This window comes from Dicentrarchus labrax, unplaced genomic scaffold, assembly GCF_905237075.1.
Source record: "Dicentrarchus labrax unplaced genomic scaffold, dlabrax2021, whole genome shotgun sequence".
Classification (NCBI taxonomy): domain Eukaryota; kingdom Metazoa; phylum Chordata; class Actinopteri; family Moronidae; genus Dicentrarchus; species Dicentrarchus labrax.
Window position 1 is genome coordinate 11,314,706 of NW_026136713.1, and position 24,226 is coordinate 11,338,931.

Here is a 24,226-nt window from a genome sequence, read left to right on the forward strand (position 1 = left end):
GAAAACGAAAGGCGTCTGGGCTGCCAGGCTGCCAGGCAGTGGATCTGAGAGAGCTGGTGGTGAGACCTTGGGTCACACTATAGAGGAGAGTACTGGGTAAGGAGAGGGTCAGCAGGAGCAAATGGCTGAAAGAGTCCCATTCATGGAGCAAAACCAGGAAAGGAAAGCAGTGTGTATTCCAAACTCAACGTCAGGGCTCAGTGGGTCTAACCAAGCTTGATTTCACCATCTATGAGGCTGACTCAGCTCCCATTCTCGGAGTGTTGATGGGACAGACCACCAAGGTTTTATGGAAGAATAACTATTTGTGAAATCAGAAATTAAATATTTCCTCTGCCTACATTTCCTATAAATATCACAATATATCAGTATATTGAACTAATAACTGATGTGTGAGAGTGAGGTAAAATTATTAATTATTTGTAGAGCATTTCCCTTGGCTTTGATGACATGTGGCAGTAAAAATGACTGGGATATTTGTACAGGTTACCCTCGTAAATGGCACTCTGTTTCACAGGAAATAAATCTACTTTACATTCCACACGTTTAGCGGCTCACATCTGCGCTCACTCTGCACGTAATTACCTACAACTACAGCCAGTGAGATTTGTTATTACTGGGGACCTTTAGTGTGTCACAACCTGTCAGTGCCGCCTTTCTGGACGGTAGTAAAACCATTTTAAGTAAGATGTATTAATATCTCATTCTAAAAGATTATGACTGGTTTATTAATTAAAACGTAGGAACCCTTTGAAGAAATTTCAAATACACCTACGCACAAAGTCCCATAGTGATTTCTGCTCATTCAGTCCCCTGTTAGATGTCCATCCAGCTCCAGGTGGCTTTGCTGGAGGTTCATAATGAAGTGTTGTGTCTGGCCTTCCTGCCCAGGTGTTGCTGCGGCTCCGTAAGAGCCAAATCAAACACACCTTCAGTCAGAAGCCAAAAACCTGGATGCTGCCTCGCCTGTGAGGTCCCACTTAGTTCAGCATGATATGTGGACACTGAGTGACATTGATTGAAATCATGCTCTTCACCTTGTTTAATCTCTTTACTTTCATTAACACATGCTTATTTCCAGCACTGCAGATCAACTGACTGCAGTGGTCGTTGTGGAGGTTTAGGCTGTTTAGGCTGACATGTTACAAGGAAACCACTTCCGCTGGTAGAGAGAGAGGCCCACGCCCAAATGCACACTTATTGTCTGATCACTGGCATTGTGGTTTTGCCGTTTTGATCTAGAGGGGGAGTGGCGTTTTGCACTGCTATGTTTCTACAGTAGCCCAGGACGGATGAACCAATGCTTGAAACGGGAGAGTGAGGCGAAGGCATTGTAATCTGCAACTACACTGCAAGAAGCCATTAAATCATACACACAGGTCCATTAAGACTTGAATCAAACTTTTTGAGATATGTTGTAATATACAAAGTTCATTCAGTTGTATGATATCTGTAAAAACAGCTTTTTAAATCAGTAGTAACAACAAAACAGAGCAACAGACCAAGTCAGTAAATCACAGTAGTTTATTGCACTAGAGAAACAGCCAACTACACAGCTAATGCAAATAGTGCTTTAGGCCCATCAAGTGAAAGTTAGCCTTAGCTAAATTAAAACTGAATTCTGTAAAAAAAAAAACGTAATTTCATATAACTAGACAAAGCAGTTAATCCAATCATCTTCCATCTCAGCTTTTGAGTCACGTGATTTGTGGTGTGGTTTAAGAGAAATAAAATAAGTTTAAAGTTAAATACGTTTATTTTCTTAAACAATATTGTTAGTTTGTACGGAACAGTATTGCATTCACTTGAAAAAAAAAAACGTACATTGCTGATCTGAATGGGCTTTCCTTCTGAACATCCGCAAAATCCTCAGATGCCTGCGTAGAGTCGACAAACTAATAATAATGCCATCTATATGACTTAAAGACAGGACTATTGCTGCACTACACTTTCCAACTTGGGCTCTGGGTTTACGAGACAAATGGATAGCACCATATCTCCCAGTGTCTTAAACCCAGATCCCCAGAAACCCAGAAGTAAAACTTGATTGAACTAAACAAGCTGGTTATGTTTGTTTCCGTTAAATCGAGCTCTCAATAAAGGAATGAATGCGTCTATTGTATCAAATGCTCTCTAAACTCCAAAAAAAATATTCAGAAAATCAGAAAAAAATTACTCAGAAAACAAAAAAAAAAAAGTACTCAGAAAAACACAAACAATTTCTCCAAAAAACAAACAAAAAAATAAATTGTCATGTGAATGCAATACGCTTCCGTAAGTTTGGACATGAAAGCTGAAAGAACATTGTCCATGGCACCTCACGTTCCCTGAAGATTATCCATTAAACAGATTACAGTATCTTCACTCATGCATCTGCAGTTTTAGGTACTTATGTGGGTTTCTATGGTAATTATTTTTGGGGTAAAATAATGAACCTTAAAAGGTATAAAATGAAGGCATTATAACTGTTCTATCTGTTACACCATTTACAAGCCAGCCTGAAAACTTTAAACCCCTTTCTTTCAACTTCTGTGTAGTTACTCCTGCCTGCCCTTTAATGGCATTTTTTGACATTTACATCAGTGAAGCCTGTAAAGTTAAACTAAAATGAACAGAAAGAGAAAGTATCTTTTGCCCTAAAATTACCCCTGACGAACTGATGTTGACGAAATGATAACAGATGGAAAAAGGGATGTTGAACAACTCTAGAAACAAAGGTACTTTTGTACATGGTCAGTGGTGACATGCTGAATACAGCACTATTGATGTAAAGGTTTTGGCTCTGAGGTTGGCGCACAGGAAGAAAGAAAACCTCCATCAAGTCTTACTCAGATTAGAAAATTGGGGTAAGAGGGGAAGTAATGTGCAGGTTTACTGGCAGGCCTGCGTTGATTAGAAAGGGGGTAGTGTTCATGGTGAAGGGGAGCAGCAGTATTCAGTAACAGCACCTCTTCCTTTAGCCAAAGCCAACATGTGGTGCCGACCGACACAGAGCAGCAGTGGCAGCAGCAGCAGCACCCCCAGTTTCTGCTTCCCTTTCAGTTCATTATTGCATTTCACGGTTCCCCAGAAGAAGGCTAAGAATGTGGTTTAAAAGTGATGTAAAACTGAGAACATGTTTTGAGCGTGTAGGAGGGTAATGCACAACCAACCAACACACCACAGATGTTTGACTTTCTGAAGTAACAGACTTAAACTTAAATTTCCACACATATGGGTCAATGGCAACACAACTGGTTCATTAAACTAGAGTGACCTTCTTTAACATACCATAACATCGACCTATCAACGTTTTTTCAGACGATGACGAGTATTTGGGCACATGCTTATGTTAATATTTGTTTTTGTGTGTGAGTCAGGTGAACTATCACAGTTACACCTCTGACCAACAGAAAACAGATGAGTCACATTTCATAAGTGTGGCTGCCCAAAGATGTAAAGACTCTTACTTCCCTAAGCAACACACACACACACACACACACACACACACACACACACACACACACACACACACACACACACAAACACAGATCACACAGATATGTTCCCCTCCATGGTGTGTCCATGTTATTTCACTCACTCGGGGACATCACTGACTATCTGTCTGCTTCTGCAAGTTGTAATTAAAATACATTGTGAACTTACTATGATCAATAATTTCGAGGTCCCTCTGTGTGATTGCACAACATTTCTCTGGTTTTTGGTGGGATTTTTGCAAAGACCTTTAGCAGTCCAAGCCACTCGGCCGCTCCCTCTAGGAAAACTATATAAATAAACATGAGGGTGTAAAACTTCAGGTGCACCTCAATCATTTTTTTCTTCTTGGTCTTTCCCGGCTTGACCTGCCTTAAACTCAGAGGCTCTGCTCCAAAGATGCCTTTGCTGCTGCTGGCTGGCAAACCTCATCGGCTGCAGTTTCATGCCCTTTACGGGAGGCTCACACTTCCTTTGGCTGCCCCGCGACCTTCATGCCCACAAAACCTCTGTAACCAATATCAATATTTGCAAGGTATTGTATTGACCAATTCCTGACTTCGATAGATTTCATTATCACATATGAACCACAATGAACGTTCAAAGGATGAAAACATTAGGGCCTCTTTTAAAAACTATGAAATATCTTAGGCCTGCAATTACACTGCACAATTTCAGCCCAATAATGGTTGAATCCTACGTACGTGGGTTATCAGGAATCATAATGTTGAATGGGACAGTTTATGGTTTTATTCCATGCTTGTAGCACACTTCACAAGGCCTTCTGTCATCTACTTTGACAGCATGTACACCATACCCCATGACACCACGGTTGTTGATAGTTCTGATCCTTTGTGTCCGTAACATTGACATAAAACAGCAAAATTTAGTTTGATTAATTGATTGATGATTTGAATGTCTTACAAAAATAGCATGTGAGGATTTGAAGTTGTTTAATCATGACACACATGAGAAACTGTATGTTTTTGACAAAGTGGCTTACCATAGTAAAAAAGCAGCAGAATTAGTCCAGGTTTCATGTATCAGTTGACTTGTCTCGCACCCGGTAACAGGAGCAGCTCAACAACTAACATAGTGAACATGATGAAAGACTAAATGTTGTGTCATCTCATCTCGAAAGCTCCAGCATTAGATGTGTTGCATAAAGGACCAGTGTGTAACATCAAGCTGTCTAGTTGCAGATTCCAACTTCCTCATTTCACCTGAGCGTGAAGGAGAAACAACGGTAGTTGTGAAACATGTGCAAACGTGCAATGGGCCTATCTAGGGTCAGTGTGTGGTTGTCACGGAAGGTGACCCGCAGCATCTGTAGATAAAAACAGCTCATTCTAATGATTCATATATTCAGATGATTATACACTAATGAAACATATGCATATAATAATAATTTCTGCCAATAGATCCTCTTAAATGTTACTGGACCTTTCAAAATCCTTGTGGCACATCATCTTTTCCTGATCTACATATCCCCCTTTGTTATTGGCATAGATTTAACAATGCCCTCGATATTATTATAAAATACTCATTCCTTCCTTGATTCCCAGTCAAAGTGATTCTGCAGCGAGATGAATGTCTACAAGATGCCAACATGCACACAGGAGCTGTGGCTGAGGCTGTGCAGTCCCGCTGCTTTCTGTTGACCCGCTGGATGATTTGTAAAGTGGTTCTTTGACGCCTGGTTGGAGATGTTATCAGAGTCTGGGAAGTCTGCTCTGTCTCTCTCCTCAGGTCTGCAGCACTCATAAAACAGCAGTAATAATAAGAGAGTGTTTGTGAGTGCAGTGGAGAGGAGTGAGGGAACAGTGTCTGGGATTGTGTCTGTAGGGCCCCGTAGGGCCCCGAGACTCAAATCTCCCCCACACACCGTGTTTTTTCTGGGTGGGGGTCTTTCTGTAGAGTCTCTGTGATCCACTGCTAAACCAGGTCAGATAGGAAGGAGTTTTCTTTCTTGCTTTCTAGTAATTTGTAAAGTTGGCAGCATGGTTCATTGAATTCAAATTACCATGAAGTTAGAGGATTGTGCATGAGGTGAGGCTTTTTTTTTTGCTGCTTTCATGTTTAAAGCATGCTTTTACACTGAATGAAAATAAATGTGACAAATCTACAGTCATCAAATTCCTAAGATTGTTCAGAATAATATCCTCATTTAACAGAACTGTCAGTGCCTCCTACGTAGATATTAAAAAGAAACCACACAAGATCCAGTGAGAGGTGTAAACTCACTATTAACACCTGGATGTAGTAGAAACATGTCTCTGTGTGTTTGTGCTTGGTAGGGGGATGATGTTATTTCAGTGAGGTAGCAAATGGGCGGGGTCAATGGGACCACTAGGGAAAGTTAAATGCTTTGGCTGAAACAGTCTGGACAGTCAGTGGAGGTGTAGCTTTTCTTTGTAGGTGCATGCACTGAGCGCATATAGTGACATCTGATGAGTTTGAAACTATTTAATCCTCACTGCACAATGATTTGGTGACAATATAGTGAATACTCGCTATTTTGACTGTCACAGGAACCATGGCAACGACAGCTCTGACCGGGTTCTCTATGATGAGCCTGCTCAGCCTCGGGTACCTGACCTGGGACCTGATGAGTCCTAATCAGGTGGAAAACGAGGGAGAGCAAACTTTCGTTGACAGATCTCCTGTCCAGCAGCCTCCTCACATCATTTTCATCATGACAGACGATCAGGGATTCAACGACATCGGCTACCACAGCTCTGACATCAGGACGCCGGCGCTGGACAAGCTGGCAGCGGACGGAGTGAAGCTGGAGAGTTATTACATCCAACCCATCTGCACCCCGTCCCGCAGTCAGCTCATCACCGGCAGGTAGAGGGTTTGTGCTCAGAGTTTAGACTCGTCTAAAACACAAATATGCTAAAGTTTTTCCACAATCTGTTGTTCAAAAAACAAAGACAAAAACTGTAAGATAATTATACATTTATACATTTATACATTATACACATATATAAGCATATAAGCATATACCATTCAATGCAGCTAGATTTTGATTTTTTTATGTTCTCAATGAATAATCTACAAACAAATTAAACAAACATAAAAGTATGACTTGGCAAAGAACCTCAGTGATCATTTTTTAATTGAGATTTCACTGCGATTTGAAACGAAATTTTGTTGTATAAAAAACCGAATTATTACAAATCTGAATGGAAATTATGGATTATTTGTTGAAAACCTTTAGCATAAACTTTAATGTGAGATCTGAGAATAATGTCATCATTTTGATTAAATATTTCTGTGGTTCTGATGATACAAGTACTGTGTATTTTCTTTTTTTAATCTGAATTATACATACCTGAGATAGGTAAAACAAATGTTATAAATAAACTCAGATGAAGTGTCAGACAAAAACAGCACAACAAAAGTGTGGGCAACAAACCTTTTTCACAGCTCTTTATGTGGCTTCAGCTGTCTTCACTCTCACAGTATTTGTTAACCACACATGCAGCCAAGGGAGGAAATGGTAACAACCTCCTTCTACCCTCATCTTGTACCTTACCATCTGATGGATCAGATTATTGTTAACCGACAGGTTTCTTTATCATTAACCCTACAGGTACCAGATTCACACCGGCCTGCAGCACTCCATCATCCGGCCCCGCCAGCCCAACTGCCTGCCCTTTGACCAGGTCACCCTCCCCCAGAGACTGCAGGAGCTCGGCTACTCCACCCACATGGTCGGCAAGTGGCATCTGGGCTTCTACAAGAAGGAGTGCCTACCCACTCGCCGTGGTTTTGACACATACTTTGGCTCCCTAACGGGCAGTGTGAACTACTACACCTATGACTCCTGTGACGGCCCTGGGATGTGTGGCTTCGACCTCCATGAGGGGGAGTCGGTCGCCTGGGGTCAGAGGGGCAAATACTCCACCCATCTATATACACAGAGAGTCCGCAAGATCCTGGCAACCCATGATCCTCAGTCCCAGCCGCTGTTTATCTTCCTCTCCTTCCAAGCTGTTCATACACCATTGCAGTCTCCGCGGGAGTACATCTACCCGTACCGTGGGCTGGAAAATGTGGCACGCCGGAAATATGCTGCCATGGTCTCAGCCGTAGACGAGGCGGTGCGCAATATAACATATGCTCTCCGCAAGTATGATTACTACCAGAACAGTGTCATCATCTTCTCTACTGACAACGGTGGCCAACCATTGTCTGGCGGCAGTAACTGGCCACTCAGAGGACGTAAAGGCACCTACTGGGAAGGTGGTGTGCGCGGTCTGGGGTTCGTCCACAGCCCTCTCTTGAGGAAGAAGAGGAGGGTGAGTAAAGCCCTGGTGCACATCACTGACTGGTACCCCACACTGGTGGGATTAGCAGGTGGCAATGAGTCGCTGACCGAGGGGGTGGATGGGTATGATGTTTGGGAGGCCATCAGTGAGGGGAAGGAGTCACCCAGGTTGGAGATCCTCCATAATATTGATCCTCTGTATAACCATGCACGCAGTGGCTCCCTGCAGAAAGGATTTGGGATTTGGAATACAGCTGTGCAGGCCTCCATTCGAGCTGGAGACTGGAAACTACTGACAGGAGACCCTGGCTACGGAGACTGGACACCACCACAGATGCTTCCAGGTTTCCCCGGCAGCTGGTGGAATCTGGAGCGCCACACTGAACCCCGGAAATCTGTCTGGCTTTTCAACATCTCCGGAGACCCCTATGAACGTTTTGACCTTTCTGAGCAGAGACCAGATGTTGTCAAAGAGCTGCTGGCTAGATTGGTGTACTACAATCGCACTGCTGTGCCAGTAAGGTACCCATCAGAGGACCTACGGGCTGCCCCCGACCTGAATGGAGGTGCCTGGGTGCCCTGGGTAGCAGATGAAGAGGAGGACAGCTGGGACAGTGTCTACCAGAAAAATAACAAGGATTGGAAGAAGAAGCTTAAACTGTCCAAAAGCAGGTCGTTTTTCAGGAGACTCAACACAAGGATCATGTCCAACAGGATATAGAAAGGACATGGTGCTTCGGAAGGACAAAGTCATATGAAGGAGAGTTCTGTTTGTGGATGGAACTTTTTGAAGATGTGTTTGTGTTTGTGTTTGTGTTGAACAAATAACCAAGACTTTTCAGGCTCCGGCTACAGTTACTGTTCAGTCTCTGTAGAAGAACTGATGAAAGAAGTCCGATGAAAGCATTAATTGTTCAACTGGTTTGTATCCACTTTAAATAAAAAATATGTGTGACCCTAAATTTAATATTCAGTTCTGAAAAATTAGGGTTGATTCCATCTTACAAGATGATACAAGTATGTAAGCAAATGTGTTTTGTTAGCGTACAAAAAAACTGTTCTCCAGAGAGTGTGAGAGAAATACAAAATTGTTTTTTATATAATGACAATCACTGGGTTTGACACGGATGACAAGGTGACAAAGACAAATCATCTGCAACCATTTGTAACTATAATGAATACAACTGATGACTACCTCTCTGTCAATGTGACATTAGAATGATTTATTGAAACTCCAGTTCTAAACTTATTCTATCTGTTGATTTAGGTAATTTAAAATAGAAGAATAATATTAGAAGAATATAATTTTTTTACTTGTTGGGGAAAGCATCTTGATAAAAGTTTACAACTCTGAGTCTTTATGCCAAGTGTCCTTTTCTGTTCATCATATTCTATTTATCACATTTTGAATTAAAATTTGCTTAAAGGTCCAGTGTGTATCATTTAGTAGGATCTATTGGCAGAAATGGAATGAAATATTCATAAATATGTTTTCTTTATAATGTGTAATCACAACAATTGTTGTGTTTCTGAATGAACATTTTTTTATCTACAGAGGGAGTGGGTCCTCTTCTATGGAGGCCGCCATGTTGAATGGCCATGTTCATGTACAGTACCAACAAACCACACAGAAAGGACAAACCAAACACAGGCTCTAGATTTCATGGCCACCGTAGCTTCTCCTACGCACTTGGAGGGGTGAGCTGTATTCAAATGCAATTTGCAACTCCACCACTAGATGCCACTGAATGCTATACACTGGGCCTTTAATGGAATTAAATAATATTTACTTTTTTGTATTCAGTTTTTCACAAATGTCATTTTAAATGTCACTTCTTTATAAACCTAATGAACCATTATTTTCACATAAATAATTTTTGAAAGTTACTTTAAAGTAAAAAAAAATATATACTTCATGACATTGTACCAACACTTCATTGCTGCTATCTGATGCTTACCTTCACAGGAACCTTTAAAAACCCAAGACACCATGACTTTATGGTTGTACCATTACTTAAAATGTAAATATTCTAAATGTTTTTTTCATCTTTTCATACACATTTCCGTCTACTGACCTTTGTGTTTTTGTTACTTCAGAATGAGCCTTGAGGGGGTGGTTCCTCTTCTGCCAAGTCCACAACTATTTGCAGTTAAGTGCAATGCATCACGGCAGCAATTTAACCTAGAATCAAATCATTATTCTTGTGGAAAGAAGTTTGGATCATGTGCTCTACAAGCAGACACAAAAAGCATCAAACAGTTCAAAACTGTCTGTTCAGCATGTAGAAGGTTGTCCACAGAAATGGTTGCTGGTCTGGAACACAGAAACTTATAAAGTTGTCCTTCTACACACCGGGATTAGAGTTAAGGTTACCCTAACCTACAGATAGATCTGTAGGGAACTTGTGTCCCCATAATGAATTCTGACATTTTAATTGTTACTTGGCACTGACAGATCTCAGGCCTCTAAGGTTAACTACAAACATCATTTGTGTTTGAACAGTTTCAGTTTTGCAGTCGACCACATTTGCATGTGTGCGTTATTATACTTGTCACTTCCATTTTTTAACTTTTTTTTTTTTTTTAACTTTTTCTTTGGCAAGTTAATACTTCAAAAACAAAATCTTGCAAAATAAAACAAAAAGTTGCCTTGGCAAATACTTCCCATAAACTGTGGCTGGAACATGATGCAATTGTTGTCCCAGTCACACGATGTTACTTAATGCAATCCTGAGATTTGACAGATGAGATTTCAACAAAGACATACTGTAGCCATTTTATAAGATCACCTCACTGCAGCATGATGTGGAAGTGAGAACACTTCATTTCCTGCGTCCTAACCGCTGTACCAAACCGTCACCCCTTTAACATTTCTTGTCATCTTGTACAACCTCTGGGCTGATGCTCATCATCTTTGTTTCATTGCATTAGCTCTAACACTGCTTAGTTCATCGTTTTTCTGGAGAACGAAGGAAGATGGGGCAAGTTATCATTCTTCTTGTGATATTAGCCGGAGTAACGTCAAACGGTAAAACCCTCACTTAAAAAGCACTTTTCAGAAACATTGCAATGATGTGCAAAAGATGAATTATTCATACGGATATTTTTTGAATATACTTTTTCTTTTCTTGTAACTTTCTTCCCAGCTGCTGAGACTATGTGTAATGCCATGCACAACACATCTCAGTGCACTGTTACCCTCGGAGGCTCAGTGTATATCCAAATTATGACCAATGCAAGCGGCTATAAGGTGCGATGTCAAAAACAGCTTCCCACTGCATCCACAACTGTGTTATATATGAACAAAGACAAGGTAAAGATAGAGGGGCCATTGACCGACAGGGCAAAGTTTTACATCAACAACGGGACGCTGAAGATCACAAACGTGGAGAGGAATGATTCTGGACTATACACCGTGGACGTCTTTAATTCCGATGGGGTCCGCGTGCAAAACATTAATATAAACTTGGATTGTCAAGGCAAGTGTTTTGAAATTGAATCCTCATCGTCCAACTTATTTACCCCTTTATATTCTTGTATAATACTCTACAGTTAATCAAAACTGTAATCATCGTGGGGGAATGAAAAAAATACAAAACTCAAGTTTGAATGAATGAAAGCAGAAAACATGAGAATCATCTATCATTAATCATGTTCTGCAGCTTTTTCCAGATTGTTCATTGAGAAACACTTTACTTTGTTTAAAATACCTGCTGATATGAAGGCTGGGTTGTGTTTCTTCTAAGAGCTATTTCCAAGAACTGGTTTATATCTTCATTAGGTGACATTTCCTATTGCTATTCGTATTACTAGTAGTACTATTAATACTGTGTGACTCAAATTTACGGAAGTTGGTGACAAATGTGCTTGCAATTATTTAAAATTCTTTTAATTTATTATTATTGTTATTATTCATTTTTATTATCATGTGTTCATTTTTGTTATCTTGAGAAAATAAGCTTTTTTATCTTGAGATTATCAACCAGTTATCACAAGAAAACAAAAGGTTTCCTCTTATTACTTGTCAGAGATCAGGAGTTGCACACCAGAATGTATGGGATTATTATAGATGTTTATGTCCATGTAAATGTCAATCTTCTGATGTATTTCATCAGTATTGCATAACATTGTCAACAACTCTTTCAGTTTAGTGATCTCTGGAAAACCAAAAGTCGTTTTCTCTTGATAAATTATCTTGTAGAAATGTGTTTTATTTTCCGAGATAACAAAATAATAAACTCTGATCTCTGATCTTAAAACAGCATTGGAAAAAAATAAGCAATTGCAAGCACGGCTGTTCTGGGCTTTCACAGAAAATCTACTTACATATGATAAAAATATAACTGGGTCTTGCATTGCACGGCAGCACATTGCACCTGAGAATATGTTTAAATGTAGACAGAAACTCTCCATTTAGTCTCTGACTATTTTTACATTTACAAAATATAGGCCTACTCTGTGGGTGACCTTTGAAAGAAAGTTCCTTTTTTGCTCTGCTCTCATCAGTGCACATCAGGAACTTTCTGTGTTTGGCAGCTTGGGTGTTATTCTCAGTTTGTCCATTATGATTTTGGCCATGATAGTATTTTACTCCCAAAACAAATAATCAATCAGAGTAAGGTGTGTGAACCTGCTATAGTTTTTATACAACAAATATCAGCCAATAAAGTTAAATCAAATAACATTTTTAGCTTGTCAGTCACCTCAAAAACCTGTAGTCTTTAAGTGTATAAACCAAAAATAAGCACAGAATGTTTTCCTCTGGACATTCATCTAGCTCCTGTACTATAGAGCTGTAGATGTCAGATTATCATTGATACTTGTATTTGGATCTGTTTGTAGAGCCCTTAGTTATTGCATAGTGGTAGTTGGAAAAAAACAGCAGGATGTGTACCTTCTTAGGATATCTTATGTTTTGCAATAATGAAACTACCGTAACCAACCGGGGCACACCCACAGTTGAAGTGGATCTCCCATGTTATGCAGTTTGCCACAATACAGAGGAAGAATACCTTTTTTCTGATTCAAATCACTTTCATATTCTGCATAAGTTAGCTGAGGGAAAATGACCAAAATGTGATATATGAATAACAAAAAAAAAAAAAAATAAGGCATGTTTAAATGCAGTACATGCTGTAAGTCTGTATAATTACCATTGTGTTTTTTTTCTCCCCAGAATCTGATTTGCCCCTCTATATCTACATGGGTATTGCAGCGGGTGCTCTAATAATAGTGGTGATAGTGGTATCGATATGTTGCTTTGTCTGCAAGAAAGTGAGACATGATAAGAAGCCACGTAAGATTTCTCCAGTCTGTTTGTATTTCAGCATTCCACTCATTACCATAATATATTGATGGAAACATCAAAGTCTTTTTGTTCTGCTTTAACTGCACAATCATTGTACTTTATTCTATCTTTTGTGCAGCCACAGTTATATATATATAACTGAGAATAAACACCTTCAATACGAGGACTTTGACGAACTGGACCAAACCGAGGACTGGCAATGGCAAACAACACTTTCAGCATCACTTGTGAGCTGTAAAAATCTTTGGAGCTTTCTTTTTGTGTCTTGAATTAGTGTTGAAAAAGATTAATGGCATTATAATTGTAGTGCAACAGCGGCAGCAGCAGCATATTGTAACACCATATCAGTACATTTGTAAATCACTGTAGTTTGATCTGCTCTTTGTTAAACAACAGCAAAAGATTGCTGATCATAATTCACACACCAGATGTCTTTTAAGGTCTTAAGCATGTACTTGATCCATTTCAAATACTGGGATATTGTTATATTCTATATTTTTGCATTATTATTACCACCATTTTATTGATATAAACAAACCTTTAATAGCACCAGGTAACATCACTAACAATTAAAAAAAGATATATTGCACAGATAAACACAGAACAAAGGCAGACACATTGAACCCTAAACTAAAAAACAAACAAACAATACAAATATACTAATAATAGCACATAAAACATACTAATAACAAAAGAAATGTTACGCTAAAGCCTGCCAGTTACTGCTGCTCGGCTTGGCTGTGTGTGTGCGTATGTGAGCACATGAGTGTGTGCGTGACTCTGCAGGAAGGAGTGAGAAAAAAAAAGGGAACCAAAAAGGAAGATTAAGGAGTGACGTTTTTAATTTACAAATCAATTAAGGAGGTGAAGGAGAGGGATTTAAGACTAGAGAGAGAAAACAACAAAACCGACAAAAAAAACAAAGAAATAATAATAATAATAATAATAATAATAATAATACAAATAATTAACTATATAAGCGGCCCACCCAAAGTAGACATAAAAACACCAAAAGAAAAAACAAAACACATGTGTAGTAGTATGTAATAGTAATAATAATATTAATCAGTATACAAACCAACATTATCATACAGTAAAAATGTGTAATAAAACATCACTGACGATGATTTAGATCTGGTGTGCTTTTGCTGAAATTCATATCAGTCAAAGACTTAAAAGATTACCAGGAACTAGATGGCTGCAGTAGTTTATTTCTAACTGTCCAGCTGGTTATTAGGTGATGCTGAAGCTCATTAGTCATGTTGTGTTATGACGACATCTGCTGGCTGTGTTTGGGTTTCACTTGCATTATGTCATAGTTAACTAACATTACTTTATATATATCTATATATATCTATCTATCTATATATCTATCTATATATCTATATATCTATATATCTATATATCTATATCTATATCGATATGTATATAGATGTTTGTTTTCATAATATACTTTGTAGTTACAGAGACTTCACAGTTGTTTGCAATATTTGTTTAATACTTTTTCTATGTATATGTTGGAAGTTATTATCACTGTAAATATTCACTGAAATATCCAATAACCTATGTCTAGTTTTAATTTACACAGTCACACTGTGTACACATTGTGTAAATGTTTTAATCCAAATGTTCATCCGTGTCAAATCCCAAACCATGATTCAATTGCCCGAATGTAGCAGCCAGGAATAATAAAATAAAACAGAGTTTTGTGGCAGAAGCTGGGTGTATGGTTGCTATTATATGGCAGTTTTATTTATGCTTGTTTTACTTCCTTTATAGTTGAGTGCAAAGAGGGTCTTTCCTGAACATCTTATCTCAGCACACACAATTTGAGAAACTATTTACAAGCTTCTGTTAAAAGGTTCAGTCTCCAACATCAACAAGGACACATTCTCTTAAGCTTACGTAATAATTGTTGCACAAACCAGTGAAAAATAAGCTCTTGAATTACTCAACATGTTTCCAACATAAGTGCGGAAATGAGGAGACAGATAGGCTGCAATGTCCTGGTTTCTATATGATGAAATATTACTGTGATGTTGTTTGAATGAAATGAAACATGAGTGTGGTGATGGCCTGAGACTAAAATGACTTCATACAAGTTTCAATATAATTGAATACAAACATCCTGGGTATGGAAATATCAATACAATATTATATTAATATATTAATTAATATTCGTAGGCACGCCCGCCGATAGGGGGGGACAAACGGGTCTGTTGTCCCGGGCCCAGGGTACAAGGTACCCGTCAGAGAGTCTGAGCAGAATGGATCAGAGACTGATCACACACACTTAATTTCAGCGATCCTGCATTATGGCCAACTAGAATGACCGACTCTGATTCAAGATTCAAGATTCAAGAAGCTTTATTTATCACGAGGGAAATTACTGTGCAACAGTTTCAATACAAAGGTGTTAAAGTAAAGTACTACAGGGTAAGAGTAAAAATACGCTAACATAAAATAAAATAAAGGCTAACATAAAATAAATCAAACAATTAACTAAATAATAGAGTGAACCTCGTACATGTGATGGCGCCTTTCTCAGAGAGGGCAAAGGAATTGCCAGCAGATGCAGAGGTCAGGGAATTCCCAAACTATCTGACATATTCCACATCCCACAATGGAAGGGAAAAAAATCGACAGGGACTGGATAGTATATAGCAGCTCCAAAAAGGCCTTATTTTGCCTACCATGCTTGCTGTTCTCCTTTGAAGTAGAGAAAAAATGAACTAGGGCACTAAATTCCAGAATTTTACAGAAAGCTTTATGAGAGATTTCCAGAACATGAAAGAAACCGTGCACACAAACATTGCTATTGGAAGGAGAGGAAGAGCAGAGGAAAAGGCGAGATCTGGGCGTGGGGGGGCCCATCTAAGATGATCTCGTCCCTGGCCCAGGCAAGACTGTCAGCTGGCCTGTTTGTAGGTATGTTTTCCCAATTCCCATTTTTTCTAATTCTAGTTTTGATGGTTTAAAAAACATTTGTACACAGTCATCATGTACAATTATAGATGAGATATAAACCAGGAACATTACAGAGAAATATAGCTTGAGTAATCAGACCACTGTGGCCTATAGCATGATATGAATGTACATATTTTAGCAACTTGGGTCTGTATTTGTCTTAAAAATAAGGAACTAAAATCAAAAAAATCTGTTGAGTTATACACCAATCAGCCATAACGCTGCCCCATATGCAACAATTGTGTGATGCACTCTGTTTTCTGACACCTTTCTGTCAGAACCAGAATTAACGTTTTGTCTCTGTCGTCTAACCATCACAATTTGGCCCTTTTGAAGTCGCTCATATCCTCACTGGCCCATTTTTCCTGCTTCTAACACATCAACTTGGAGGACATAATGTTCACTTGCTGCGTAATATATCCCACCCACTGACAGGTGCAATGATAACCGGATAATCAGTGTTATTCACTTCACCTGTCAGTGGTTATATATGATTCTGACAAAAGATAAGATAATAATCCTCTGACCGCAGATTGGTTTTATCAAAGGAATAAAGAATAGGGACATTTTGCCTGCATCTCTTCTGGCACTTTCTTTTAGCTGGTTGTAAACAAAACATAAAATTGAAAAGAAATACAAATTGATGAACGTATAATAAAGTCTTAATGCAGAGCCTGAGACATGAACATAATGTTCTGAACATAAATGAGTAACTGACGTGAGCAGTTGGCTGCAATATACTGTTTCCTTTCTGTGAAACAGAAAAATAAATGCTGTTTTACTGTAATCATGTATTGAGTCTGATAATATATGTATGTATATGTTGTCGATGATACTAAAACACCTTTATGTTGGTAGAATTATTTCAGTCCATTTGGCAAATAAATGTGGGTTTAATTATATTATGTTGACCCTGAAAAGCATCGTCGATGAACACATATACGTTTTACAAGACTTTCTGGTTTACAAGATCTTTATAGTAATTAAAGCAGTGTAACTTCAAAGTGGAAATTAATTTGAAACAAAAATACTAGAAACATTTTAATGATGTTACATCAGATATTTTCTGAGCATTCAATTTGCATTCATTTTGGCTCTGCCTATCAAAAATAGAGGAAAAGATAGGTACAAAGTGGTGGTGTGTATTTGTCTGATAACAGAAAGAAAATATGGTTGCAACTGAAGAATGAGAAGTTATCAATAAGCAGAAAACTAGTGGTTTCTGGGGCTTTTTTAGGGTGGATGACTTTGCTACATTAACTGTCCTTCCTTTTTTTCCTCTCAACTGTTGTCACAACGCATAGTCAGGGGAACTTTCTGACGCTGATCACTAAAAGGAGACGTTTCAGGCTGCTCAGAGTGTGCACATGTTAGATATTGAATAAAGTAGAGAGGTTTGTCTGGAAGCTGCTGACTGGATCAAAACACTGAGGAGACATGGAAGCTGCGATTGGACTGTTGCTGTTGGTACTCGGAGTCTCAAATGGTGAGATGTTTAACTTGTTTATGAAGCTGTGGCATCAAGTAAATTTAAAAAGTACAATCTCACGTCATCACACTGGGGCCAAATTAAAACAAGTACAAATTATGACATACAAATTAAATATAATTTCATATAATGTTCAATGACTGCCATAAATCTATGATACTGAAAAAACCTGAAACCTGTTCTAGTGTTTTCTTAACTGATGGCTCGTATATAAATTCTATAAACATATGGCGGTATATTCAATCTTTTTCTGAAATTGAAACTGAGATACAAATAACAGATACAGAAGATATACAAGATGAAATTAATGATTATGATTAAATCTCTCGTCCAAAAGCTTTTTTTAGTTATTAATTTTATTCTCACTCAATTACTGTAAATAAGAGAACTGCAACTAAGTTATAAAGTAAATGTTGAATCCTAATCCTAATCACGCATTTTGGCTCGATTGCACAAGAACATGTCTGCATTAAGAGAGTAACACAGGTATAGTTCACCGATAAAGTTTTAAGTTTAAAAAAAAATCTAAGCTCTAACATTTAGGAGGAATATAATATTTGTAGGTATGTTTTCCCTAGTGTATAATCCCTTCGCTGTGTTTTCGTTACATTAGTTTAGAATAAGCCTCTTTATCTATAGAGGAAGCAGATTTCTACAGAAGCTCACTTAGCGCCTCACAACCCACTCGGTTCCTTCTTACCATTTCACCCTTCCGTCCATTCATCCATCCGCCAACAAACCCCCTTTCTTCCATTCGTTCATCCGTCACCCTTCCTTACGATACCCCTTCATTCCTCAACCTTCAAGCCTTTATCCCTCAACTCTTCATCCCCTCATCCACCATCCCTCAACCCCTACCACCATCCCTCGACCCCTACCACCATCTTGACCCTCATCAGCCATTACGTGCAATAAACCTTTCTAAATTCCTCATGTTCATAGGCGTGGTCTTTGTTAGTGAATATACTACATATATTAATTGGATTATTAGTTGTAGCTTTGTAATGTTGGCTAGTTTTAGCTAATTTACAGTTTTACAGATTGTTAGTTTTGTCTATGTCAGTGCATCATATTTTGTTTTTATGTTAAGAAACATTCTGAAATAAAGGTAATGAATCGGAAACCGATTTGAATCGGAAAATCGATTTTGATTTAAAAGATGCGAGTGCATCGGTACACGGACTAATAAATCGGTCATAATGTAGCTTTAACCGGCCGATGGCCCGATTAAAAAGTTATAAATTGGTTTATGCTGCTGAAAACCGCGTCTCTCTCTGACCATCTCTCGCTCCCTCCCTTTAAACTCTCGTGAGACTTGTTGCAGTTACGTCAGATAGCGCTATGAGTTTGTGAGGGAAAGTTTAAAAAATGGCTGACTCGGGCAGGATTCGCAACGCTCCGGCAAGTTTAAAGTCTAAAGTGTGGAAGAAATTAGGATTTTATTTAAAGAATGGAGTACTGGATAAAAGCTTCGCTATATGCAAAGACTGTAAAACTGCAATAAAGTACTCCAGTTGTACGAAAAATTAAAAGCATTAAGCATACATGAACTTCTTCACTGCGTGTATGGGATGAACATAAAATGGTCAAGTTTGTGTGCACGTGTGAGTGCACCAAGCATACAGTATTGGACACTGTCTCAGAAGAGTGAGAATTCTTCTTCTTTGAATTTAATTGACGTTGGAGAGCTCTTATGTGTTGTTACATGTTAATAAACATGACAAAAACTACAAATACACTTCTTCTCTTGTCTTTGATAAATCTTTTTGAAGGAAATGCCACATTTACAAGTTAATTCATTTTATGAAATGATTGTCTACTTTCAACAAGAAATCCATTGCATCATACCCTCTCGAATTGAGCCATGCCACATCGAATCGAATCGAAATCCTTCTGAATCAAACTGAATCGAATCGTTCCATTTTAAAATGTATCGTTCCTGAATCGTATCGCACCCCATGTATCGAGATACGCATCGAATCGTCTTTTATTGGAGAGATGCACACCCCTAGTACTTTAGTAAATGTACTTACAATATTTACATTACACCGCTGCTCAAAGGCCTGTGTAACTCTCAGTTACACAAGAATAACTTGCTGTTGGCAAACTGTGGTCTGAGAGAGACACAGCTGCTCCACTGTTTCTTGGGGTTGGACTATATCTCATTGTAATTGATTTTATAGACACTGAAGGAACAAAAATTCTTTACTTTTTTTCCCCTAACTTGTGTTTCAGGTGTGGAAACCTACTGTGATGGCAGACAGGATGGAGCTCAGTGTTATGGAGCTTTGGGAGGAACTGTGGTCCTCCAGCTGATGGACAGTGCCTCAGAAATATTTAGATACATATGGTCAAACAAACAAAGGATGATGCTGCATGGCAAACATAACAGGACAGTGTATAATCTGATAGCAGACAGATCTTCATTTACTCCCAGTGATGGAACATTTAGGATCAATGACCTGAGCAGGACTGATGGAGGTGAATATACTCTCATAATCTCTGATTCAAATGGACGCACATCAGTGCAGCGGACTCTACAGTTGATCATTCAAGGTAAAACAAAAAATTTCATAGAAATACATGTTAACTTCTATTGGTAAACTACATTATCTCATATTCTACATACTATATATGTATATGTACCTATTCTGTATTATATGTTGTATATAATGACTAAGATTATGTTACTATGAAAAGTAATCTGAGTGTGTTTCCTTCAGCTCCTGTGTCCTCTGTGCTGCTGGTTTCTGAGTGTCTGTCCAGGGGAGAGATGAAGGTGTCCTGTTCCTCTGAGGGAGGAGAAAGTCCTCAGTACAGCTGGACTCTAGATGGACACACACTGACAGACACTCAGCTCCTCTCTGGAAATAATGAGACTAACAACATCACTCTGAAACCAGACGTCTCAGGAAAACTGGTCTGCTCAGTCAGGAATCACATCAGTGGGATATCTACCTGTGGTGAGTCAGAACGTGAGTGAAGAACAGTTTGATAGTTATGACACTGATGATTAACTGTACGTCTGTTTGTTTCTTATAGGCTTCAGGTTCACTGACTGCAGCTTATCCAACGGGACACACATATTGCAGAGTGTGCGTGTATCCGGAAACACCCAGTGCATTGAGCCAACATCAGCCTCTACCACGATTACAGACACTTCTGAGGGTAAGGAGACTGGCGTTACGGTGTCAGTTAAACCCCCCACTAATATCCCATCCTCCAATCAAACTGTGACTTCTTCCAGCACAGACGACTCATGGCACTTAAGTAAGTAAAAACTAACTCTCCTGTCACATCTATAACATGTATGACATGTAATGTTTGTGTCTCTTTATCTGAACAGATCACTCCATGCTCATATTTGGTTTGCGAGCAGCTGTGGTGATTCTTATATTGAGTGGGATTGCTGTTTATTTTGTCTGGAAGAAGAAGAAATACGAGAAAGCTGAAGGCTCTGCCGTCTCTCGAAAGAGGGATCATCAAGAGAACTCTGTTATAATGGTTGAAATGAGAAGTTCTGCATCTGAACTTTAATTTTCTGGAACCAGAACCTTTGTGTCGCCTCTCACCTGCTGTGATCGGTCATGTGTCTTTATGGACGTGAAAATAGAGTTTAGAGCAGAAACTCTTCTGTTTTTATTCTTCTCAGATTCACTTCTTAGCAGCTCACTATGAATATCATAAAAAGGTCTGTGAGTGTTTTCTGCATTTGTATCAGCGTGGAAGATAAGATAGAACAAAGGTTATGTATTGTGTTAGTGGAGCCGTCTGACTCTTTTTTAAATATTATATTTTAGGGCATTTGAGTTTAATCAATAGTTGCCAGTAGAGGGTGGCAGACTCTAACAAGACAACAGAGAGACAGGAAGAGAGAGAGAGAGAGAGAGAGAGAGAGAGAGAGAGAGAGAGAGAGAGAGAGAGAGAATTACATAAGAGATTCAAATCAGGAACATTACAGAGACATATTAACATCAGACCACAGCGGGCCGATAGCACAGTATGAATGTGCATATTTTAGCACCGTGGGTGCGTATTTCTCTAAAAGTGAGGAACTAAAATAACCAGTTGAGTTAATTAATCTTCTTTCTTGTTATGTGTTGAACTATACGAAAACCATCAGTCAAACCAACAGTTACATAAACAACATCTCCATGAAGCGTTTGGCATGAACTTTCAAGAAGAGAAACTTGCAGTTCTCCTTGGTGAAAGGGTCATATTGAGACATTGTATTAAATTATATTTGTTGTAAATTAATTGTAACAAAAAATATCGTATATGACAACTATGTATTTACTATGTATGAGATATGTTATTATTGTTAATTGCTTTGGAAACACGTTTTTGTTCACGTCAATAAAGACCTTTGAATTTGAATTTGAATTGAATTGAGAGAGAGAGAGAGACAGAGAGCGAATGTAAAGAAAGGAGAAAAAAGAAAGACAGCTATAAAACCAAAAACACAGACACCAGTTGGACCCAATACTACTACATGAATACTTTGAAACTGTAAAACAGAATAAACAAACCATTAGACAAAAGAAATTCCACCACACCAACGAAAGGCTTCAGGAAATTGACCAGGGTCAGTTCTGGGAAATATTGAAACTACTAGCAATACAATAGAATGAAAATGAATGAAAAATATCAAACATCTGATTGTATGTATACCTTACACACTTTAATTAACACGAAAGAAAGAAAACACAAATCATGATCTTCCAGAACCCAGATGTTTTGAAAACAAATACCCATTTACTCTGAACAACACTCAAATTAAAACACACACAAAATTACACTTACTTTGGTTTTACCATATCTGCATCAGGAAGTTTCAATGTGGCAGTAAAAAAAAAAAAAAAAGGACTTAGGGCTGGATAAGCTGATAACTTGTTGTTTCAGGGGCTTTTAGTGTGGATATCTTTGCATTTAGTGACCACATTAACCGTGGTTCCTCTTTTTCCTTTCAACTGTGCTATTTTTTCAACACTCTGGTGAGAGTTTTCACACCTTCTTATCTGAAACTGATCACTAAGAGAAGGCAATTTAGGCTGCTTGGTGTAAGGGGACATGGAAGCTGTGATTGGACTATTGCTGATGCTCGCAGTCTCTCACGGTGAGATGTTTAACTTGTTTAAATTTACACATTGTGTGAATCTCTTTGATATATTAAAAAGTACAGTCTCACATCATCTTCACTGATGTGTTTTACAGCTCAAACACTGATGCACACTAGAAGAAAGTTCATACTAGAATAATAACACATAAATTAATTTGATATAATTTAATTAAATACAATCAAAGATAATGTTCAATTGACTACCATAAATCTATAATGCTGAAGGAACCTAAAATCCCTTCTGGTGTATTTTTATGAATTTACATTACACCACTGGTCAAAGGCCTGTGTAACTCTCAGCTACACAAGAATAACTTGCTGTTGGCAAACTGTGGTCTGAGAGACACAGCTGCAGCAAACCCACTGTTTCTGTGGGTTTGACTATGTCTCATTGTGATTAATTTAGTAGAAATTGAAGGACTATATTTGTTTAATTGTTTTTGGAACTTATTAATTTATATTATTTTTACATTTTTTCAGGTGGGAAAACCTACTGTGATGGCAGACAGGATGGAGCTCAGTGTTATGGAGCTTTGAGAGGAACTGTGGTCCTCCAGCTGATGGACAGTACCTCAGAAATATTCAGATACGAATGGTTAAAGAACAAAACAACATCAGTACTCAGAGGGGGTAGGAACAGGTATGTGTATAATCTGATAGCAGACAGATCTTCATTTACTCCCAGTGATGGAACATTTAGAATCAATGACCTGAGCAGGACTGATGGAGGCGACTACACTCTCATAATCTTTGATTCAAATGGACACCAATCAGTGCTGCAGACTCTACAGTTGATCATTCAAGGTAAAAAACATTTTGCCTACTGGGGAATTTAGTAATATTCATATAAATACATGTTATATTCCGTTGCTAACCTACAGTATTGTTCTTTACTGGATTATATAATTGTATATATTAATTGTATATGTTGTATATAATGACTAAGATTCTGTTACTATGAAAGGTCATCTGAGTGTGTTTCCTTCAGCTCCTGTGTCCTCTGTCCTGCTGGTCTCTGAGTGTCTGTCCCAGGGAGAGATGAAGGTGTCCTGTTCCTCTGAGGGAGGAGACAGTCCTCAGTACAGCTGGACTCTGGATGGACACACACTGACAGACACTCAGCTCCTCTCTGGAAATAATGAGACTAACAACATCACTCTGAAACCAGACGTCTCAGGACAACTGGTCTGCTCAGTCAGGAATCACGTCAGTGGGATATCTACCTGTGGTGAGTCAGAAAAGTGAAAAACAGTTTGATAGTTATGACACTGATGATTAACTGTACATCTGTTTGTTTCTTATAGGCTACATGTTCACTGACTGCACCTTATTCAACGGGACACACATATTGCAGAGTGTGCGTATATCCAGTAACACCCAGTGCATTGAGCCAACATCAGCCTCTACCACGATTACAGACACTTCTGAGGGTAAGGAGACTGGCGTTACGGTGTCAGTTAAACCCCCCACTAATATCCCATCCTCCAATCAAACTGTGACTTCTTCCAGCTCAGACGACTCATGGCACTTAAGTAAGTAAAAACTAACTCTCCTGTCACAGCTATAACATGTATGACATGTAATGTTTGTGTC

At 38.7% G+C, this 24,226-nt stretch overlaps 2 protein-coding genes across 8 annotated transcripts in view; both read left to right on the forward strand.

The window, feature by feature from the left end:
* Nucleotides 1-6,005: 6,005 nt before the first annotated feature.
* Nucleotides 6,006-9,180, forward strand: arsia (arylsulfatase family, member Ia). The gene is made up of 2 exons (XM_051419501.1): nucleotides 6,006-6,324; nucleotides 7,073-9,180. Exons 1-2 carry the CDS (start codon nucleotides 6,011-6,013, stop codon nucleotides 8,469-8,471), a joined length of 1,713 nt encoding a protein of 570 aa, XP_051275461.1. The 5' UTR covers nucleotides 6,006-6,010; the 3' UTR covers nucleotides 8,472-9,180.
* A 3,746-nt stretch (nucleotides 9,181-12,926) lies between these two features.
* The window catches only part of LOC127375176 (receptor-type tyrosine-protein phosphatase F), a 57,915-nt gene continuing 46,615 nt past the window's right edge, over nucleotides 12,927-24,226 (forward strand). For 3 of the 7 annotated variants that reach the window (XM_051421049.1, XM_051421051.1, XM_051421057.1), the window contains exons 1-6: nucleotides 12,927-13,046; nucleotides 13,177-17,511; nucleotides 19,750-20,070; nucleotides 20,238-20,293; nucleotides 23,678-23,861; nucleotides 23,938-24,165. The gene's annotated coding sequence lies outside the window, so the exon portion shown is untranslated. Of the gene's footprint in view, nucleotides 13,047-13,176; nucleotides 17,512-19,749; nucleotides 20,071-20,237; nucleotides 20,294-23,677; nucleotides 23,862-23,937; nucleotides 24,166-24,226 lie in introns of those variants that run through there. The other 4 variants (XM_051421050.1, XM_051421056.1, XM_051421055.1 and 1 more) reach the window with 4 other exon arrangements.

Excerpts from the sequence above, each read along its gene's own strand:
- arsia (XM_051419501.1), top strand. The coding sequence starts at position 6,011 with ATGGCAACGACAGCTCTGACCGGGTTCTCTATGATGAGCCTGCTCAGC. Across the intron at positions 6,325-7,072 it reads AGTCAGCTCATCACCGGCAG|GTACCAGATTCACACCGGCC; the intron begins GTAGAGGGTTTG and ends TTAACCCTACAG.